General features: G+C 44.2%; 1 protein-coding gene across 1 annotated transcript in view; it reads right to left on the bottom strand.

Annotated features, from left to right (window-relative positions):
* LOC144683671 (serine/threonine-protein kinase 26) overlaps nucleotides 1–17,750 on the bottom strand; it is a 109,516-nt gene that overhangs the window by 36,878 nt on the left and 54,888 nt on the right. The window contains exon 2 of the mRNA XM_078546929.1: nucleotides 9,564–9,794. Within this exon, the coding sequence (XP_078403055.1) occupies nucleotides 9,564–9,794 (231 nt within the window). The remainder of the gene's footprint in view (nucleotides 1–9,563; nucleotides 9,795–17,750) is intronic.

Below are 17,750 nucleotides of genomic sequence, written 5' to 3'. Positions count from 1 at the left end.
TGGAGCATGTGCCAGGCCAGGTTACAGATTATGGTTGAGTACAATTCTGCTGTTGCTGATGGCCCACAGCACCTCATGGATGCCCAGTTTTGAGTTGCGAGATCTGTTCAAAATCTATCCCACTTAGCACAGTGGTAATGCAACACAACAAGATGGAGGGTATCCTCAATGTGAAGATGGGAATTTTGTCTTCACAAGGATTGTGCAGTGGTCATTCCTACCGATATTGCCATGGACAGATGCATCTGCAACAGGCAAGTTGGTGAGGATCAGGTCAAGGATGCTTTTCCCTCTTGTTGGTTCCCTCACCACCTGCCGCAGACTCAGTCTAGCAGCTATGTCCTTTAGGATTCGGCTAGCTCTGTCTGTGGTGAGCCACTCTTGGTGATGGACATTGAAGTCCCCCACCCAGAATACATTCTACGCACATTCCACCCTTAGTGCTTCCTCCAAGTGGTGTTCAACATGGAAGAGTACTGATTCATCAGCTGAGGGGTGGGGGGGGTGGGGGGGGTGGGGGGGGGGGGGGGGGGTGGTGGCGGCGGTGGTTGGGTGGAAAAGGGTTGTGAATCTTTGGAATTCCCTACCCTAAAGAGCTATGGATGGTCAGTCATTAAGTATATTCAAAATGGAGAGCAATTAAATTTTGGATACAAAGGGATATTGGGTCAGTGTGGGAAGGTGTAGCCGAGGAAGAAGATGATCGACGATTTAACTGAATGGTGGAGCAGGCCCGAGGGGCCAAATGGCCTTCTCCTGCTCCTAATTATTATGTTCGATGTTCAGTGGGAACCACTCTTCCCTCTGAGTCAGAGGTTACGAGGACATAATCTCTGCCATTACCAGTGCAGTACTGAGAGAGTGGTTCACTGTCAGAGGAGCTGTCTTTCGGTTGAGATGTTAAAAAGAGGCCCTATCTGCCCTTTCAGTTGGATAGAAAAGCTCCCACTATGATCCTACTACAACAGGAAAATTCTCCTGGTGACCTGGCCAATATTTATCCCATTACTAAAACTGCCTATCTGGTCATTAGCACATCATTATTTGTGGGAGCTTGCTGTGCCTAAACTGGCTCCTGGATTTCCTAATTACAACAGTGACTACACTTCTGGAGTACTTCATTGGTTGTAAAGTGCTTTGAGACCTCCTTAGAAGTTTTTTGGTTCTCTTCTTGATATTAATGTTTGTTCCAGTCTTTTACAGGCTGTGTGTAGGTGAGGACATTAACAAACTTGCCATTATTAAAAGGGGTTATTAACTTGGGTCATTAAAAGCAACCATCCAGCATGGTCTTGATTTTATTGCTACCAGTCCACAAATTATTTGATTTACTGAACTGATATTTTCCAAATTGCCTTGGTGGGACCTGAACTCAAGACCTCCACATGGCCAGTCGAGAATCATAACCAGTCAGTTACCATACCCTACCCTGAACGCAAGAGGCTCCAAAGAGGTTATTGAGAACCAGGAACTGTGAGCCAATGTACTTCCCAGAAATACTTGGGGCCTACTTACAGCAGGACAAGGTGTCACATGACATTGGGTCACAAACAGGTGTGTACATTATACATTAATACATGTCAAAGAGCTGCCCAATCCCAGGTAGAAGGGCAGCGCCACTGAGCCTTTTCCGCCAGTCTGAAAAACAACTATTCACTACTACACTCTGTTTTGTCGTTTAGCAAATTTTGTATCCATGCTGCCACTGCCTCATGAGTCCCTGTCCTCACAACTCTTGCATGTGGTACTTTATCACATAGCTTTTGAAAATCCACATGCACATCAACTGGACTGCTGTCATCCACTCTCTCCATTGCATTTTCTATTTAAATTCTACAGAGAATTCAGTTCTTCTGTTTCCTTTTGATGCAGCCCACATTGCTTCAGTTCATACAAATTTAGAGAAAAAAAACAAGGAAGTAACAATGCTGCTTGCAGCATCTTCCTTTCCCGAGCCAAAGTCACAGCTCCGCCAAGGTTCCCCCACATACTCCATGGTTTCTCTCCTATCTACCTTCATATCTTCTCTGAGCTCATCTTGTCCATGAGACCCACCTCCTGTTCCCTCGACCCTATTCCCACTAAACTGCTGACCCACCCAACTTCCCTTCCTGGCCCCACATGCTAGCTGATATTGTCAATGACTCCCTTAGGCACTGTTCCCTTAACTTGCGCCCTCAAAAATCTTACCCTTGACCCCTCTGTTCTTGAAAGCTATCACTCCCTTCTCTTTCTAGGATTCTTTTAATGTGTTGCCACAGCATTGAAAAGGTCCCAATCATGTCAGCGTTGCTACTTGGATTCCAGACTAAGATGTAGCTGAAGAACAAAGAGACTTGAACTCACAGATCACCTTCTCACACCCTCAGGACATCTACTTTTGAACTACTATTGAAGTCGGTCATTTTTACTGCAGGCAAATGAGCTAGGTGGCCAATTAATCTGCGTTTGATGGTGCTGGTTGAGGAAAGAATATTATCCTATACATCAGAGAAAACTCCCTTGATCTTCAAATAGTGCCTTCAGATCTTTTATCGAAACAGAACATTAATGGGGCCTTGGCTCAACGCCTTATCTGAATGACCGCACCTCATTCAGTACTGCATGTAAGTGTCAGCTTAGATATGCACTCGAATGATAGCAGTGAACTACATGAAAGCTACATGAAAACACACTAACACGAGTACTGTACAGTAATCAACTTTCCCCAGGACATATTATGTTAGACTGTGAGCCAATAGTTTAAAAAAAATTCTTGGGATACGAATGTTGCAGACAAGGCCAGCATTTACTGTCCACCCCTAATTGCCCTTGAGAAGGCGGTGGTGAGCTGCCTTCTTGAACCACTGCAGTCCATGTGGTGTAGGTACATCCACAGTGCTGTCCGGAAGTGCCAGGATTTTGACCCAGTGATAGTGAAGCAACATCGATATAGTTCAGGGTGAGATATGACTTGGAGGGAACTTGTAGGTGATGGTGTTCCCAAGAACTTGCTACAGCTCAGGGTCCTGGAGAATGATGGCAGAGTTGATTTGCCTTGTGACATGTTTGTAGATGACAGCACAGAGCTCAGTGATGTGCCCACAGCTGAGTTGCCTCACACCAAGGGCAACCTGATGAAATTTCATACACTTCCTCGGCATGAATTCCGTATTCAAATAAAAAGGGAAGGAACAGAGCTCAATGATGAGCAAATGACAACAAGAGTGCAAGATTGAGCAAGTTTGATGCTGCTAATTACACAACCATCCAATGGCGGGGCTTGTGCTGTACTGAAGCCTTTGACTGTCAGGCCATAGAATCTTACAATGCAGAAGGAGGCTATTCAGCCCAGCATGTTTGTGCTGGCTCTTTTACAGCACTATCCAATTCATCCTATTTCTTTCCTCATTTACCCCCCTGGATCTTTTGTCCTTTAAATCTGTCTCCTCTGGTTAATGATCCATCTGCCAATTGGAAACAGTTTTTCTTTATTCACCCTATCAAAACCCTTCCTAATTTTGAGCACCGCCATGAAATCTCCCCTTCAGCTTCTCTGCTCTGATTCTAGCCTCTCTTGGGGCCAGCCATGACTCAGTGAGTCGCACTCTGACTTCTTAATCAAAAGCGTCAGGGCCCCACTCCAGAGGCTTGAGCACATCTTCTAGGCTGACACTCCCTGTGGTACTGAAGGAGTTCTGCGCTGTTAAATTCTTTGCCCTCTTAGGTGGACCTAAAATATTCCACTGTACAGTTTTGAAGAGGAATGGGGAGGCCTCCCCAGTATCCTGACTGGTATTCATCTCTTCACCAACACTGCCAAAAGAGGCTGCCGCTTTTCCTAATTTACAACAGTGACTACATTTCAAAAGTACTTCATTGGCTGTAGAGGGCTTTGGCACATTCCACGGTTGTAAAAGGAGCTATGTAAATGCGAATTCCTCAATATACCTGGTGACAAACTGTAGCAGAAGCACCCAGCAGCAGTCTGTACACCCCCTCTTAACAAAACCTGACCACGGCAACACCAACAGCACCAGACTGTTATAAAATTAAGGCCATCATCCTTCTCAAATACCCTTGGGCTCCATAGAATTAATGACAGGTCTTCTGGGCACTCCTGCAAGCAACCCGAGAGAAAAATCATTGGGACATTGCTTTGTCCCTTTCACACCCGCCAGATTGCAACGGGGCCTTGGGCACATGGTCCAGTAAAACAATCCGACAGATAGACCAGTTTCTCAAGTGGTAAGGACTCTGGGTATTGCAGCTGCCATTATTGATTGACAAAATGGAATGAAGGTCAGGTGCCTAATGTTGGGGGTGGGGCAGTTGGAGGTGGGATGCCACAGTCCAATCAGAGTTGGCAAACCCTAGTACAAATCTACCATCAACCTCCAACTTTGAAAGGGTTGCTACCTGCTCTGTTAAGCGGCCCTTCTTCAGTACAAAGCCTACAACACAACTAATCATGGCTTCCTTAAATAAAATAAAATAGGCAGAAAATGAGCAGACTGTCAAAGTCATCGGGTAGAATACCTCATCACCAGAACTTTAAAACAAGCACCAAGATGTAGCTTGCTGGTGATGAGAAAGGTCCTTCCTGTCAAATCCTTCTTAAACACCCAAGATCTCACCCCCTCCACACATTGCCCTCGAGGTGGCTGTGGTGGGGAAGAGACTGTCGTCCACCTCCTTCTGGAGTGTGACTTTGCAAGGAGGGTTTGGAGAGAGATGCAGTGGTTTCTGTCGCGATTCATTCCGAGCAGCTCTGTGACACAGGACTCTGTGTTTTACAGGCTGTTCACAGAGACGCACACTGAGGTAAACATCAACTGTGACAAGAGGACCATGAACTCAGTAAAAGATGCTCTCTGGTCTGCCCGAAACTTGCTGGTCTTCCAGTGATAAGAGTTATCCATGACCGAGTGTTCCAGGCTAGAACATTCCAAGGTCCAGAACTACGTGCTGAGGGATGCACTGAAGATTGGGGCAGCTGCCGCAGAAGCACAATGGGGAGCTGTCTGAGGCCTTTCAGCCATAGTGTGCCGAGGGACTGGAAAGCTGTATGGAATAGATATTGTAAAGATCAAGTGCGCTAAAATTGTACTGAGGCACCTCAAAGTGGAACACGCTGTATGGAGAAAAGTTGAATTCAACTACACACTCTGTAATATTCAATATGAAATATTTTAAAATGTACTACTACAAATTTTCTATAAAACAAACTTTCCACAAATAAAGGTATATATTTGGAAAAACAAAGAAGGAAAAGAATGAGCCCAATGGACAAGAAACAACTGGGAAAGGGCAGCTTTATGTAAATTATAAATTTGTCCAGAGGCAAAGTCGGTCTTTTCCATTAACTGGTTGACTAGCTCAGCCTACATTTGATGCCTGTTGGTTTAATGATTGAGTGAACAGCTCTCTGAGCAGAGCTAACACAGCAACAAGATCCTCTCACTACCAAAAGACACCAAGGTCGATGAACCCTGTCTCACTGTTTCTGGGACATGCTGACTTGTGCCTGAAAAAGGCAGCATTTAAGTGAAAGGATGCGAGAGGTTAATTAAACATGGAGAAAGAACATGAGACAAAGGGAAGTTCATTCTGAGCCATTTTTACTCTGAAAGAGAGATCAGTACAAAGAACCATCTTCTCTTTGGTACCATCCAGCAGTATAAGTGTGACAGACCATCCACAGGCAAATCTAAACTGGTGGAATCGTTAATAGAATACCATCCGCACATTCAAACCCCATTAACATCACTTTATCATCAATGAGTCTCTCAAATTACTTCAGTATTGGAACAATGAACTCAAGAATCTAGAAGTAAACATAAATTCACAACCTGATAGACATGTCTTGTGAAAGGACAGACAGTAAACTCCAAATTAAATTAGATTTTGCAGAAAAATAACAGCGAGGCTTATAGCGCTCACTGTTATTAAAGCACAAATCATCAGCCACTTCCAGCGATTGCACATGCAAATCAGGAAGTTGCTGCCTGAGTTTCTCTGCTCCTCCAGAAATTGTACTATACTGTTACCTTGCTGGGAGACTCGACCTTGAAATACACAGAACGGTGTGAAATTCAGCTATTTGTGTGTTAGATACCCACTATAGATGCCAGAAAAGGTTGGTACTTGTTCTTTCAAGTATCAATGAATTTTTATTAATGTGTTAAGTTTTAATTACTGCTAAACACGCCCTCTGGCACTGAAAATTAACTTCTACAGTGTGGAGTCTCATTCTTTCCCAGTTTAATTATTGTTGGAGATTTTAAAAATAAAACATTTAAATACTTATTTTTTAAAAAAACATTTTATTTCTGCATCTCGTTTCTTGCTCTCAACCCATCTTTCTTTCCCTGTCTTTATTTCACTTTCTGAACACAATGCGGCATTGAATTAAATATTCTAACTTACACTTCTTGATCACACGCTGTGTGCCTCAGAAAGGATTCTCTAATCTGATTGGTTAAGTAGATGCAGCATTGCTTGCCCTAGTCATACAAGTCCCAGGTCTCCTAGAGAGGGCTGTGTGCTAAAATTGATTTCTAATCTTTAAAATGTTTCATCCACAGTCTGTGGCCAAGTGTAAGTGTGATGAATGGCCAGCACCATTCGCTCACGACTGACACTAAAATCCAGGCTAATGGATGATCCTTGCTCTCAGATGCCACCAAGTACTTCAAAGGCAACTTGAACTTTTGCATCACCACTTTGCGGTGTCACAATGAGTAATCCTATTGTTGAAAAATACTGTACAACATGCAGCTATGTTTCTTGTACAAGCTCCTGGAAAAGGAGGCTGATGGCCAGAATGCAAAGTCAAAAATAACTTCATACTGCATACACAAATGGAGCTTGCAATTCATCTTACGATGGACTTTGAAACTCTGGTAGGCAGCAGGAGAAAGTAAGCAGTGCTTGGCATACAGCAGCTGACTACAGATGATGGCTGATGTCATTTTCCAAAACAAGCCAAGCTTCTGAGCTGTTGACCAAGAATTGAACCTGACATCTTTCGGGTCTGGACTTAGTTGCTCACTGCAAAGCTTGCTCACAAGGCAACAGCTGGTTAAATATAGCCCATCAGTCCACTTCTAGAAGAGTGTGGTGGCATTTAACATGCAGTCTGAGCAACGAGACGGGACTTCAAAGCCATCTGGCAGCCCCTAGAATCTAACACTCCCCATAGGTTCTTGGAAAGAAGAATCAAACAACTGAATTGTGGGAGGGATAGTAATTCTGAGGCCCTCGGCTGCCTACTTAAGGAGGCATAAAACCTCCCAGGACACTATTTGAAGAGCAGCAAATTCTCCCAATGTCCTAGCCATCTTCCCTCCCTGAGCCAACATGTAACACAGGCTAACCATCACTCACCTCAGCTTCAATGTGATCTGTACAAACCTTACCTCTGTCTTTTTGCATTACCTGTAGTTCCTTAATCACATCACCTCAACTTATTTAATAAAAAGGCTTTCATTTATACAGGGCATTTCATGGCCATCAGATGTCTCAAAGTGCTTTACAGCCAATGATATACTTTTGAAGTGAAGTCACTGCTGTAATGGAGGAAACGTGAGAGTCAATTTGCACACAGCACAACTCCCACAAACAGAAATGTGATAATGACCAGATAATTTTGTGAAGTTGATTGTGGAATAAATATTGGCCAGGACACCAGGGATAACTGCCCTGTTCCACTTCAAAATAGTGCCACGGGATCATTTACATCCACCCAAGCTGGCAGATGGGGCCCTGGTTTAAGGTCTCACCCGAAAGACAGCACCTCCAACAGTGCAGCACTCCCTCAGTACTGAACTGGAGCATCAGTGTTGATTTTGTGCTCAAGCCCTGGAGTGGCACTTGAACCTAATACCTTGTGATTCAGAGGTTGGGAGTGCTACCAGCTGAGGCACAGCTGACACTTATGCTAAGTGACTGTAAAGTACAGCTTGTGGGTCACAGCTCTCTCTGCTTCCTGTCCTCCCCACCCTGGCCCTCCGTGTATAAATCACTCTTTTGTCAAATATACCTGCATTAAAGCATCAGCATTTAAATCGTACTCTTAATATAGAAAGGCATCCCAAAATGTTCTAAAGAAGCCTCAGAGAAATAAAATGGACACTGAACCAAAGGCAGCAATATTCGGAGTGAGCTATCAAAAGCTTGGTCAAAAGGTAGGTTTTAAGGGGGGTTTCAAAGGGGATGGAGAGGGCTGAGGGAATTCCCAGAGCATGTGCCGTGATGGCTGAAATCAAAAGTGCCAATGGTGAAGTGAGGAATATAGAGAATGCCAGAGTTAGAGGACAGGAGATTGGTAGGGATGGGGGAGCTAAACCACAGGATGTGTTGACAGAGATCAATGAACCATCTGCTTCCCATTTACAGTGCACAATGTCTTCTGCTGATATTAAAATGCAGTTTACCGAGGAAACTGGATTGCATTCCAGGAGCAGGTAAAAGCACAGTCCTCTCAAAATCATACAGTGCAGGAGGCTATTTGGCCCATTGTGTCTATGCTGGCTCTCTGAAAGAGTTATTCAAATAGTCTCACTCTCCAGCTCTTACCCTATACGCCTGTAATTTTCCCCCTTCAAATATTAATCTAATTTCCTCTTGAAAGTAGCTCTGGAGTCTACTTTCACTATCAGGCCGTGCACTGTAGCTCACAACAACTTGTTGCATAAAAATATTTCTCATATTCCTCGCCCCACGATATTTTGCCAATTATCTGCAATATGCCTCCCGATTAAAACGCTATCCTGCCAGTGGAAACACTTTCGCCCGAGCTACTCCCCCATCCTGGGACACTCTCAGCAGTAAACCCACTACTATGGATATTCTAGATCAAGAGCCTTTAGCTTTTAAAAGGTACTGATTAGATTAAGCCATACAACGCCTGTAAATTCAATGATATATTCGATGGAAGGACCCCAAACCCATTCAGGATTCTATTTAGTTGCATTCTCCATTGTGCTGTACACATCCTGGGACTGGAGTGAAGGATACACTCCCATTCGCAATATGGGAGCACCTCCTCATCAGAAGCACAGCATTGAATTCCATCATGTCATTTGTTAGATCACAGTCACGAGTGTTGTTCTGGGCACCCAATTATAGGACTGTCAAAATTCACTAGAATGGTAGCAGCAGCAGCATTGAGTGATTATAATTACGAATAAAGACTCAAGAGAATGGGAGTTTTTCAGAGGAACAGAGAAGGTCAAGGGGGAATCTAATGAGAGTCTTTTCAGGACTATGAAAGATTTTGCAATGGTAAATAGTTGGTAAATTGCGAGCAGGAGGACAGGAATCAACAACAGGAACAAATAGGGAAAGTTACTTGCCTATAAATAGACAGTTATAGGGACATGAAATGCTTCACCATGAAACCACAACATAATTCAAAAAGGACCTTGCTATGTACTTGAAAAGGAAGAATAGGAGTGATACAGGAAAATGTATAGGTAGCAGGTAGCTCCAGTTAAAGAGCATGATGGGCCAAAAGGCCTCCTTTAGTACTTTAACTTCTATAATTTGGTTGTAATAAAGTACATAAAATTGTTCATTACCTTTAAATATGATCCAAAATATTTGGTTACATATGGACTATCGCACTGGCTTAGCACAGTTATTTCCTGTTGGATATCTTCGATTTCATCTTCAGCTTCTTCTAGGTCAATGATTTTGATAGCAACTACTTGTTGTGTCCGATTATCAATTCCTTTGAAGACTTCACCAAATGACCCCTTTCCAATCCGTTCCAGTTTGGTAAACAGTCCCTCAGGGTCTGCCCGATGATTCTGAAAAACAGAAAAATAACATAAGCAAAGTCAAGATCTGCTACTTAGTGAGACCAACTGACAGCTGTTCATCACATACACTCACTGCATCTCCTATATCTGTGACCTACAAGGGCAAGGACCGTGAGTGCGCTTGGAAACACAACCACCTTCCACGTTCCCCTCCAAGGTAGACATCAACCTGACTTGCAAACATCTTGCCATTCCTGTGTCATCACTGGGTCAAAATCCTAAAGCTCCCTCCCCAACAACACTGCGGGAGCACCTTCATCTCATAGACTGCAGCGGTTCAAGAAAGGGACTCACTATCACCTTCTGAAGGGAAACCTACGATGGGCAACAAATGCTGGCCTTGCCAGTGACACCCACATCCCAAAAACACATTTTTAAAAATATGTCCCCTCTCCCCACCCCAATTACAGCTCCTGACACAATGCTCAGTGTTTTGATAATGAGCCATCATATTGATTTTAACCGAGGACATATCTGAAATAATGCAGTTAATAACAGTTCACAGGGTTAACAGCAGGCCAAGACACTTTACTGTACCTATCAATTCCTGTTCAAACCCCAGGCCTCACTGGCACAGTGATAGGATTTTCTCATTATGGATGAATTAAGGAAGGAAAAAAATGCCTCACAATAGTTGCTTAAAAGACAGACAGCAAAACAGACATTTCAAGGAGTTCCAACTTTTTAATCACCACCTTCTCCCCTATGGTGCAATCTGCTTCCTCGGCAGAGCTCTGTGAAGCAGACTCCTGGATGAGAGCAATTTGTGGGGGTTTTCTGGACAAATGAACCAAGGCGAGCTGTTTTCTTTATCCATTCAAGGGATGTGGGCATCGCTGGCTAGGTCAGCATTATTGCTTACCCCGAATTGCCCTTGAGAAGGTGGTGGTGAGCTGCTTTCTGAATCACTGCAGTCCAGGGTTTAGACCCAGCAACAGTGAAGGAACGGCAATATATGACGGCCAAGCCAGAATGTTGAGTGACTTGGAGGGCTACTTCCAGGTGATGGTGTTCCCATGTATCTGCTGCCCTTGTCCTTCTAGATTGAAGCAGTCATGGGTTTGGAAGGTGCTGTCTAAGGAGCCTTGGTGAGGTCCTGCAGTACATCTTGTAGGTGGTACATGCTGCTGCTACTGTTTGTCGTGAGTGAATGTTTATGGAAGAGGTGCCAATCAAACAAGGCTGTTTTGCCCTGGATGATATTGAGCTTCTCGAATGTTGCTGGAGCTGCACTCATCCAGGCAAGTGGAGAATATTCCGTCACACTCCTAACTTGTGCCTTGTAGATAGTGGACAGGCTTTGGGGAGTCAGGGGGTGAGTTACTCACCACAGCATTCCTAGTCTCTGACCTGTTCTTGTAGCCACAGTGTTTATATGGCTAGTCCAGTTCAGTTTCTGGTAAATGGTAACCCCAAGGATGTTGATACTGGGGGATTCAGCGATGGTAATGCCATTGAATGTCAAGAGGCGATGGTTGGATTCTCTGTTGTTGGAGATGGTCAGGTCTTGTTACATTTAGACATGGACTGCTGCAGTATCTGAGGAGTTGTAAATGGTGCTGAACATTGTGCAATCATCAGTGAACATCCCCACTTATGACCTTATGATGGAAGGAAGGTCATTGATGAAGCAGCTGAAGATGGTTGGGCCAAGGAGACTACCCTGAGGAACTCCTGCAACTGTCCTGGAACTGAGGTGATTGACCTCCAACAGCCACAGCCATCTTCCTTTGTGCTTGCGGTTGTGGTCGTGGTCGAGTTGAACGGCCTTACTTGCCTGCCATTACCTGGTGACCTTATTACTCCAGGATTAAAGGTCTTTGGGACTGAGGAGTAACATATGGCCACTGTGAAGCCATCATAATGGTGAGGAAGCACCCCTGAATCACAACTCTCCGCCTTCACATCATAAGTAGGGCCACTGCTTTGACAGTGTCTGCAGAAATAAAAACCTGAATTTCTATCATTTGGGAACTAAGATCTTTAACGGTGTTTGGGGATCACATTCTGGAGATACATTTTTCTGACAAAATCTGCAGCCTTGACCACAATTTCAAGGACCACAATTTGTGATTGCAATTCTAGTATGTGTGCTTGAACACAAAAGGATAATTAATTTTTGATTGCTAACAAGGTAGAGATCCTCGCCAGTGGTCTCTGAGCTACTATCTTGCAATCTGTGGCATTGCCAAGGACCTGAAAACTAAATACCAATCAAGTTTTCCTTCCAAAAATACATCAACCAGATAAATGTCACCATACCATAGGAAGGCTGTCGAGGCTTTAGAGATTTAGGAGAGAGCCAGAGAAGCTTATTCACAGAGAATTGTGAAGGCCACGCTGGGTATGGGCCCATCTTTAGAATTGCTAGTCACTCAATAAATCATGGTGTACTACGCCAGTGAGCTAGACTGATGGAAGTTGTGACTTACTGATTGGAAAGGTGGGAAGAGCTCAAATTCACCTCCCTTTATCCCAGGCTCTGAACATTCAGGGAAAAGAACATTAAAATGTTTCCTGAAGGAGGCTGTCAAATTCATTTTCAGATCTAGTGATTGAGGCAAAAAAACCAGTCAACAGTGAAGATTAAATTGGATAAGTGAATAAAGGAATGTGGGGTGGAGGGTTTGGGAACAGCGTGGATAAAGGGAAAAGGTATCAGAAATAGGTTGGGTCATTGAGAGTTCTAGAAAAGTCAAGCATTACATGTTGCAGAAAACAACAACCTCTCCATAGCATGAGTCAGCACTCCCAGATCATGCACCAGGGTGATTCCTTTTGACACTAGAGTCTCTAGCACTCAACAAATGTTTGGAACAAGTCCCTACATGATGACACTGATGGGTGTTCATCCTTTTCATTATCTCAAAACTGCCAGCTGGAGCTTTGAATCACGAACGGTTTGCCTCTCCCTATCCTTCAGGCAACTTTTTAATGTTATTTTTCCCTGAATGGTTAGGGCCTGGAGGTAAAGGAAGGTGAATGTGAGCGCTTTCCACCTTTCCAGTCAGTAAATCACAACTGCCACCAGCCTAGCCCATTGGCATGGTTTACCACCATTTATTGAGTGATTTCCAGTTTTAATCTTGAGCCCGCACCCAAAGTAGCCTGTCTTCTCTCTTCGCAAATGTTGGCATATTTGCTGTGCATTTCCAGCGTTTTCTGTTTGCTTTTCATTTTTAGTTTTGTTCTTTGCTCATTACTGCTTCTCTCCCACTCCATGCTCATGTTCTTGGTGGGAAGGGTGAACCAATCCCACCCAGAGACGTCTTCAAACAGATACTCGATATCAAGCTTTGGCATGTGGGACAGCGTGAAGTTTGCACAGTTTTGAAGGAATGCTGTTATCAAAGATAATCTGATCCACAGCTGTGCTAGTTTGATATATAGAGCTGATAACACTCATTGTGACACCATCATCTTCCCATTGATGGGGTGGAGCCAGCCTCAAAGAGCTGCCCTCTGCATCCATCGCAGTTGCTGCACTTCAGGGGTGGACCCTGTGCCATGCCTGTAGGCAAGAATTCTCAATCCGGCAAAAACTACCATGAGACCAGAAATTGTCACTGACAGGGATCTGCACCCAAACCTGTGTGAAATGGTGTCAGGTTGGGCAGAAGGGAAAAGAGTGCAGCAGTGAACAGGAAAAGGGAAGGGGAGGGATAACAGGAATGGAAGGCTTGGCTTGATGGGGAGGTTTGATAGGTATGGGCATCGCAAGGAATATAGGGGAGGGAACATGGGAACGGCATTAGCTATTCCAATGGACAATGACTGTTTATGTAGCTCTTTGGTTGGTGATGCTTCTCTTGAAGTTAACACAGATGAACCCTGATATCAGTTATCTTTTTCATTATTAGATTAAAAATCAATTCATTTAGTAGAGAACCCTAGAAGAGTGTGGGACAGAGGAGGCAGGAGAGACGATGAGCAGGGTTTAGAAGGATAGTTCTAAACTTGCGGCCCAAACCCCTACTTCATGTGATACAGAACAACTGCATTCAACCTGAAACTGCAACTATGTTAACCCAAACATTCTTCACAGATGTACCTTATAGGACAGAGATGAGGAGAATTTTTTTCTCTCAGGAGGTTATGCAACATTGGAATTCTCTGCCTCAGAAGGCTGTGGAGGTGGGGTCACTGAATATTTTTAAGGCAGAGATAGATAGATTCTTGTCAGGCAAGGGAATCGAAGGTTATCAGGGGTAGATGGGAATGTGGAACCCGAAATACAAACAGATCAGCCATGATCTTATTGAATGGTGGAGCAGGCTTGAGGGGCTGAATGGCCTACTTCTGCTTCTATATCGTATGGTCATACCAATGATATTCTGGGCCAAAGTTCCTAAAACCTTAATACATTGCACATAGGTTAAGAAAAATAGATGTCACAGAAAGAGAGATTAGGAGCAGGGATCAAAAGCTTGTGGTAAAAAGGTGTGATTTGAGGAAGGTCTTAGAGGAACCAAAAGAGTTGGAAAGCCAAAGAGGTTTAGGAAGAGAATTCCAGAACATGGGAGGCATCCTACAATGTTGGGGCAAAGTAAAGGAGAAATGCACAAGCAGATAGCAGCAGAGAAACTAGGTGGGCTATAGGTTCCAGATATGGGGGAGGAGAGGCCTAAAAAGGGTTTAAAAGCATTGGAAGTCAATCTAGATCAGCAAGCACGGAGCTGATGGACTAGTGCATCTTCACTCAGGATAGAATATGGGCAGCAGTTTTGTGGGCTAGCTGGAAAAAAGGAGCAGGTCAGCCAGTGGAGCACTGGGTTATTCTAGTTTGAAGGCAAACGAGAGATTCAGAGGCAGAGGAATTGGATAGTGGTGGGGTAGGTGAGGTAATGGGGGGTATGGGATCAAAACTTAGATTGAGCTGAAGTTGTGAATAATCTGGTTAAGCCTGAGACAGTAACCAGGCAGGAAATAGAGTTTGTGGTGATGTCAAAGATGATTGGTTTTGTCTTCTGGATGTTTGGTTGAAGTTGGCTTCATCCAATGCTGGATACCTAGCAAACAATATAGAGAGGTGGTGGAGAGGTAGAGTTGGCAGTCATCAATCTACATATGGAAGCTGACCATGCATCTGTGAATGATGTCACCAAAGGGCAGCAAGGCACTAAGGAACCAGGGATGGACACGTGGGGGGTACACGGTGCACTGATAGGTAGAGGAGCCACTGCTAGGATAGGCAAGAGTTGAACTAGGCAATAAGAGTCTCAAGGAACTGGGGGACACAGGAGTGGGTCAAGGGTGGGTTTATTGAAGACCAGGCAATGGCAGTGCTTTTAGAGGGGAAGTGGACAACACTAGAGGAGAGGTTGTCAATTATAATCTCAGCTGGCATACAGACCAGGTGAGGACATGAGTAGGAATCCGTTTGTAGGAGCAGGAAGCATGTTTTATGGAATTGATGAGTTTGGAGCTGGTGGGAGGAGATAAGTAGGGAAACTAAGGAGTGACAAGAGTTCAGGACAGTACAAGAAAAGAATTGGGGAACTGACATTAGAGGTAAGGGGAAGCAGCAGAAACAGAGTCATTATCTGTGATTAGTTAAGCTCAATTTCTGGCAAGTTTCACTGCTTCCAGTCACCCCTCCTGAAAATAGAAGGGTGAAGATTTTCAAAAAAACAAGCATGTTTCTGGGTGGCATAAAGTGGGGGGAAGGTTATTTAGTCCGATTGAGGGATCAATGAAGAGCGGTCATCAATTAACATTGTCACTAAGAATGTGAAGAGAGAAGCTTGGAGTAATTGCTTTATACAAAGTACTGCTGGAATATCAGATGTTTTGCCAGAAGCCATTATATCTCTTAAGTGTAGAAATGTTTAAAGCAGGACAAGATGTAGGGCTGTGGGGAGACAGGGGAGCAGTGGGATTAGCTTGGAATTGATACAATGCCATGGGTTGAGGTCCAGGCAGTGGGGTTTGCCTTAGATTGACACAGGGCTTTGGGAGAGAGTGGGTTGGTGCAATTGCTCTGGCACGGGCTCAAAGTGACTCCTTCCGCTCTGAACTTCACTGGGTCGACAAATTTTGTTTTTGGAATTTACTGGTGAGATAGGAGACGTGTCACTTCCACTAAGACGTTGGAAATGACTGACAAGAAACTGTGCAGGAGATGACACTGATCAAAGTCTGTCCATTCAGACTGTTTGAGAGGCTCAATAAGAGGTCAGTTGTAAATTAATCCATTGCCTATAACTCTTTCACTGATCAATACCTTCCCACTCCCTCTGTGGAGAATGTCACCAGGAAACCACATTTAAAAGTGGAATTAAGAAGTATATTCATTCCAGAAAATGGGTCATTTTATTCTTGTTAATTTCTAGATAAACAGGCAGTTTTTACAGAACAAGGCAGACTGTAGTAAAAAACATGGAGATCTCTCTGAATCGGTTTGTAAACCTGCTGTGATAATACAATGAAAGTTCTTTAATGAGTGAGCTTGCCCTCTCTGCGCTCAGTTTGTCAGTCGATATTCTAGCCACTTGGCAGCTGCTGTGATAAACTAAATACCAAAAATAAACTTCAAGGTTTGTTTTCTTATTGCAACAATGTCCCCAGTCTTTGGCTGAGTGCAATCTGAATTAGCAGCTCAATGGGCAGGATTGTACTCCACAGCCTTGGCTCAAGACAAGTTATTTTCTGTTTCTTTTTCTCCTTCCCCCATCTCTTAGGTTCTTTCTTCCTTCTCCCGACAATGCCCCCATTCCTCTATCCGAGGGCAGGCTGCTGACCATCTGCTAGGCCTCTGCTAATGTCTAAAGGCTACTGAGTGCCAGGAGGTGTGGGAAAATGGCTAGACTGTCTCTTCCTCCCTCTCTCTCACAAGCAGACTCACTCACACACACAGCCACAAACTCGAGCCACACTTGCACGCTCACAAGAGGGATCCAACTCCATTCTATTCATAGCGTTGTCCCCCCATTCCCCGATACAGTAGCCCAGGCAAGTTTAGGGACTTTAAATACGTGCCTAATCTCTCAGCGAAACAGTCTGCTACCATACCCAAGCACTGCACTTCAGTTCACTATGTCAACAAGCTGCCATGTAGGTTTTGGTTCTTTGCTCATTGTGAGCTGAGCACAGAGTATTGCATCAGCTAAACAGCTTCCACTTCCACACACTCTCTTGTGCTGTGGCCAGTGCAATAATGTTGAAGAACTGTACCGGACATATGGAGGTGGTGTCACTCTGGGACAGGATTAGCCGTCTAACCAAAGCAGAGCACCACCGGAATCGTCATCCTGTTTTCTCCAATGCTACTTTGCTCATTGATTATAAATCAAGAGACAGGCTGAGAAATCTAAGTTACAGAAGAGGAAGTGAATATCTCCCTCACACAGCGAGGGTGCATCGCTGGAATATTAAAGGGTTTGGCAAGTGCACTTCTAACACTCAGTTTACACATTAAAAAGACAAAAAAAACTCTAATCCCAAATGCACTCATTGTTCAAAAGTGTCAGCTGCGGCTCAGTGGGTAGCACCCTCAGCTTGAGTTCAAAGGTTGTGGGTTCAAGCCCCACTCCAGTGACTGGAACACAAAAATTTAGGCTGACACTCCCAGGGAATGCTGCACTGTCAGAGTGTTGCACTGCCTTTCAGATGAGATGTTAAACCCAGATCCCGTTTTCCATCTAAGGTGGATGTAAAAGATCCAATTGCATTATTCAAAGAGGAGCAGGGGAGTTCTCCCCAATGTTCTGGCCAATATTTATCCCTCAATCAGCATCACAAAACAGATTAACTGGTCATTACCACATTGTTGTTTGTGGGAGCTTGCTGTGCACACATTGGCTGCCACATATCCTACTTTTCAACAGTACCTAAACCTCAAAAGTACTCCACTAGCTGTAAAATGTTTTGGGTTGTCCTGAGGTTGTGAAAGGCACTATAAAAATGCAAGTCTGTCTTTCGCTGATACACAGGATGAGAGCACAT

The sequence above is a fragment of the Cetorhinus maximus genome, chromosome 8 (genome assembly GCF_964194155.1).
Source record: "Cetorhinus maximus chromosome 8, sCetMax3.hap1.1, whole genome shotgun sequence".
In the NCBI taxonomy this organism is placed as follows: domain Eukaryota; kingdom Metazoa; phylum Chordata; class Chondrichthyes; order Lamniformes; family Cetorhinidae; genus Cetorhinus; species Cetorhinus maximus.
The sequence above is the reverse complement of the archived record's forward strand: the minus strand, read 5'-3'. Positions and strand labels throughout refer to the sequence as shown.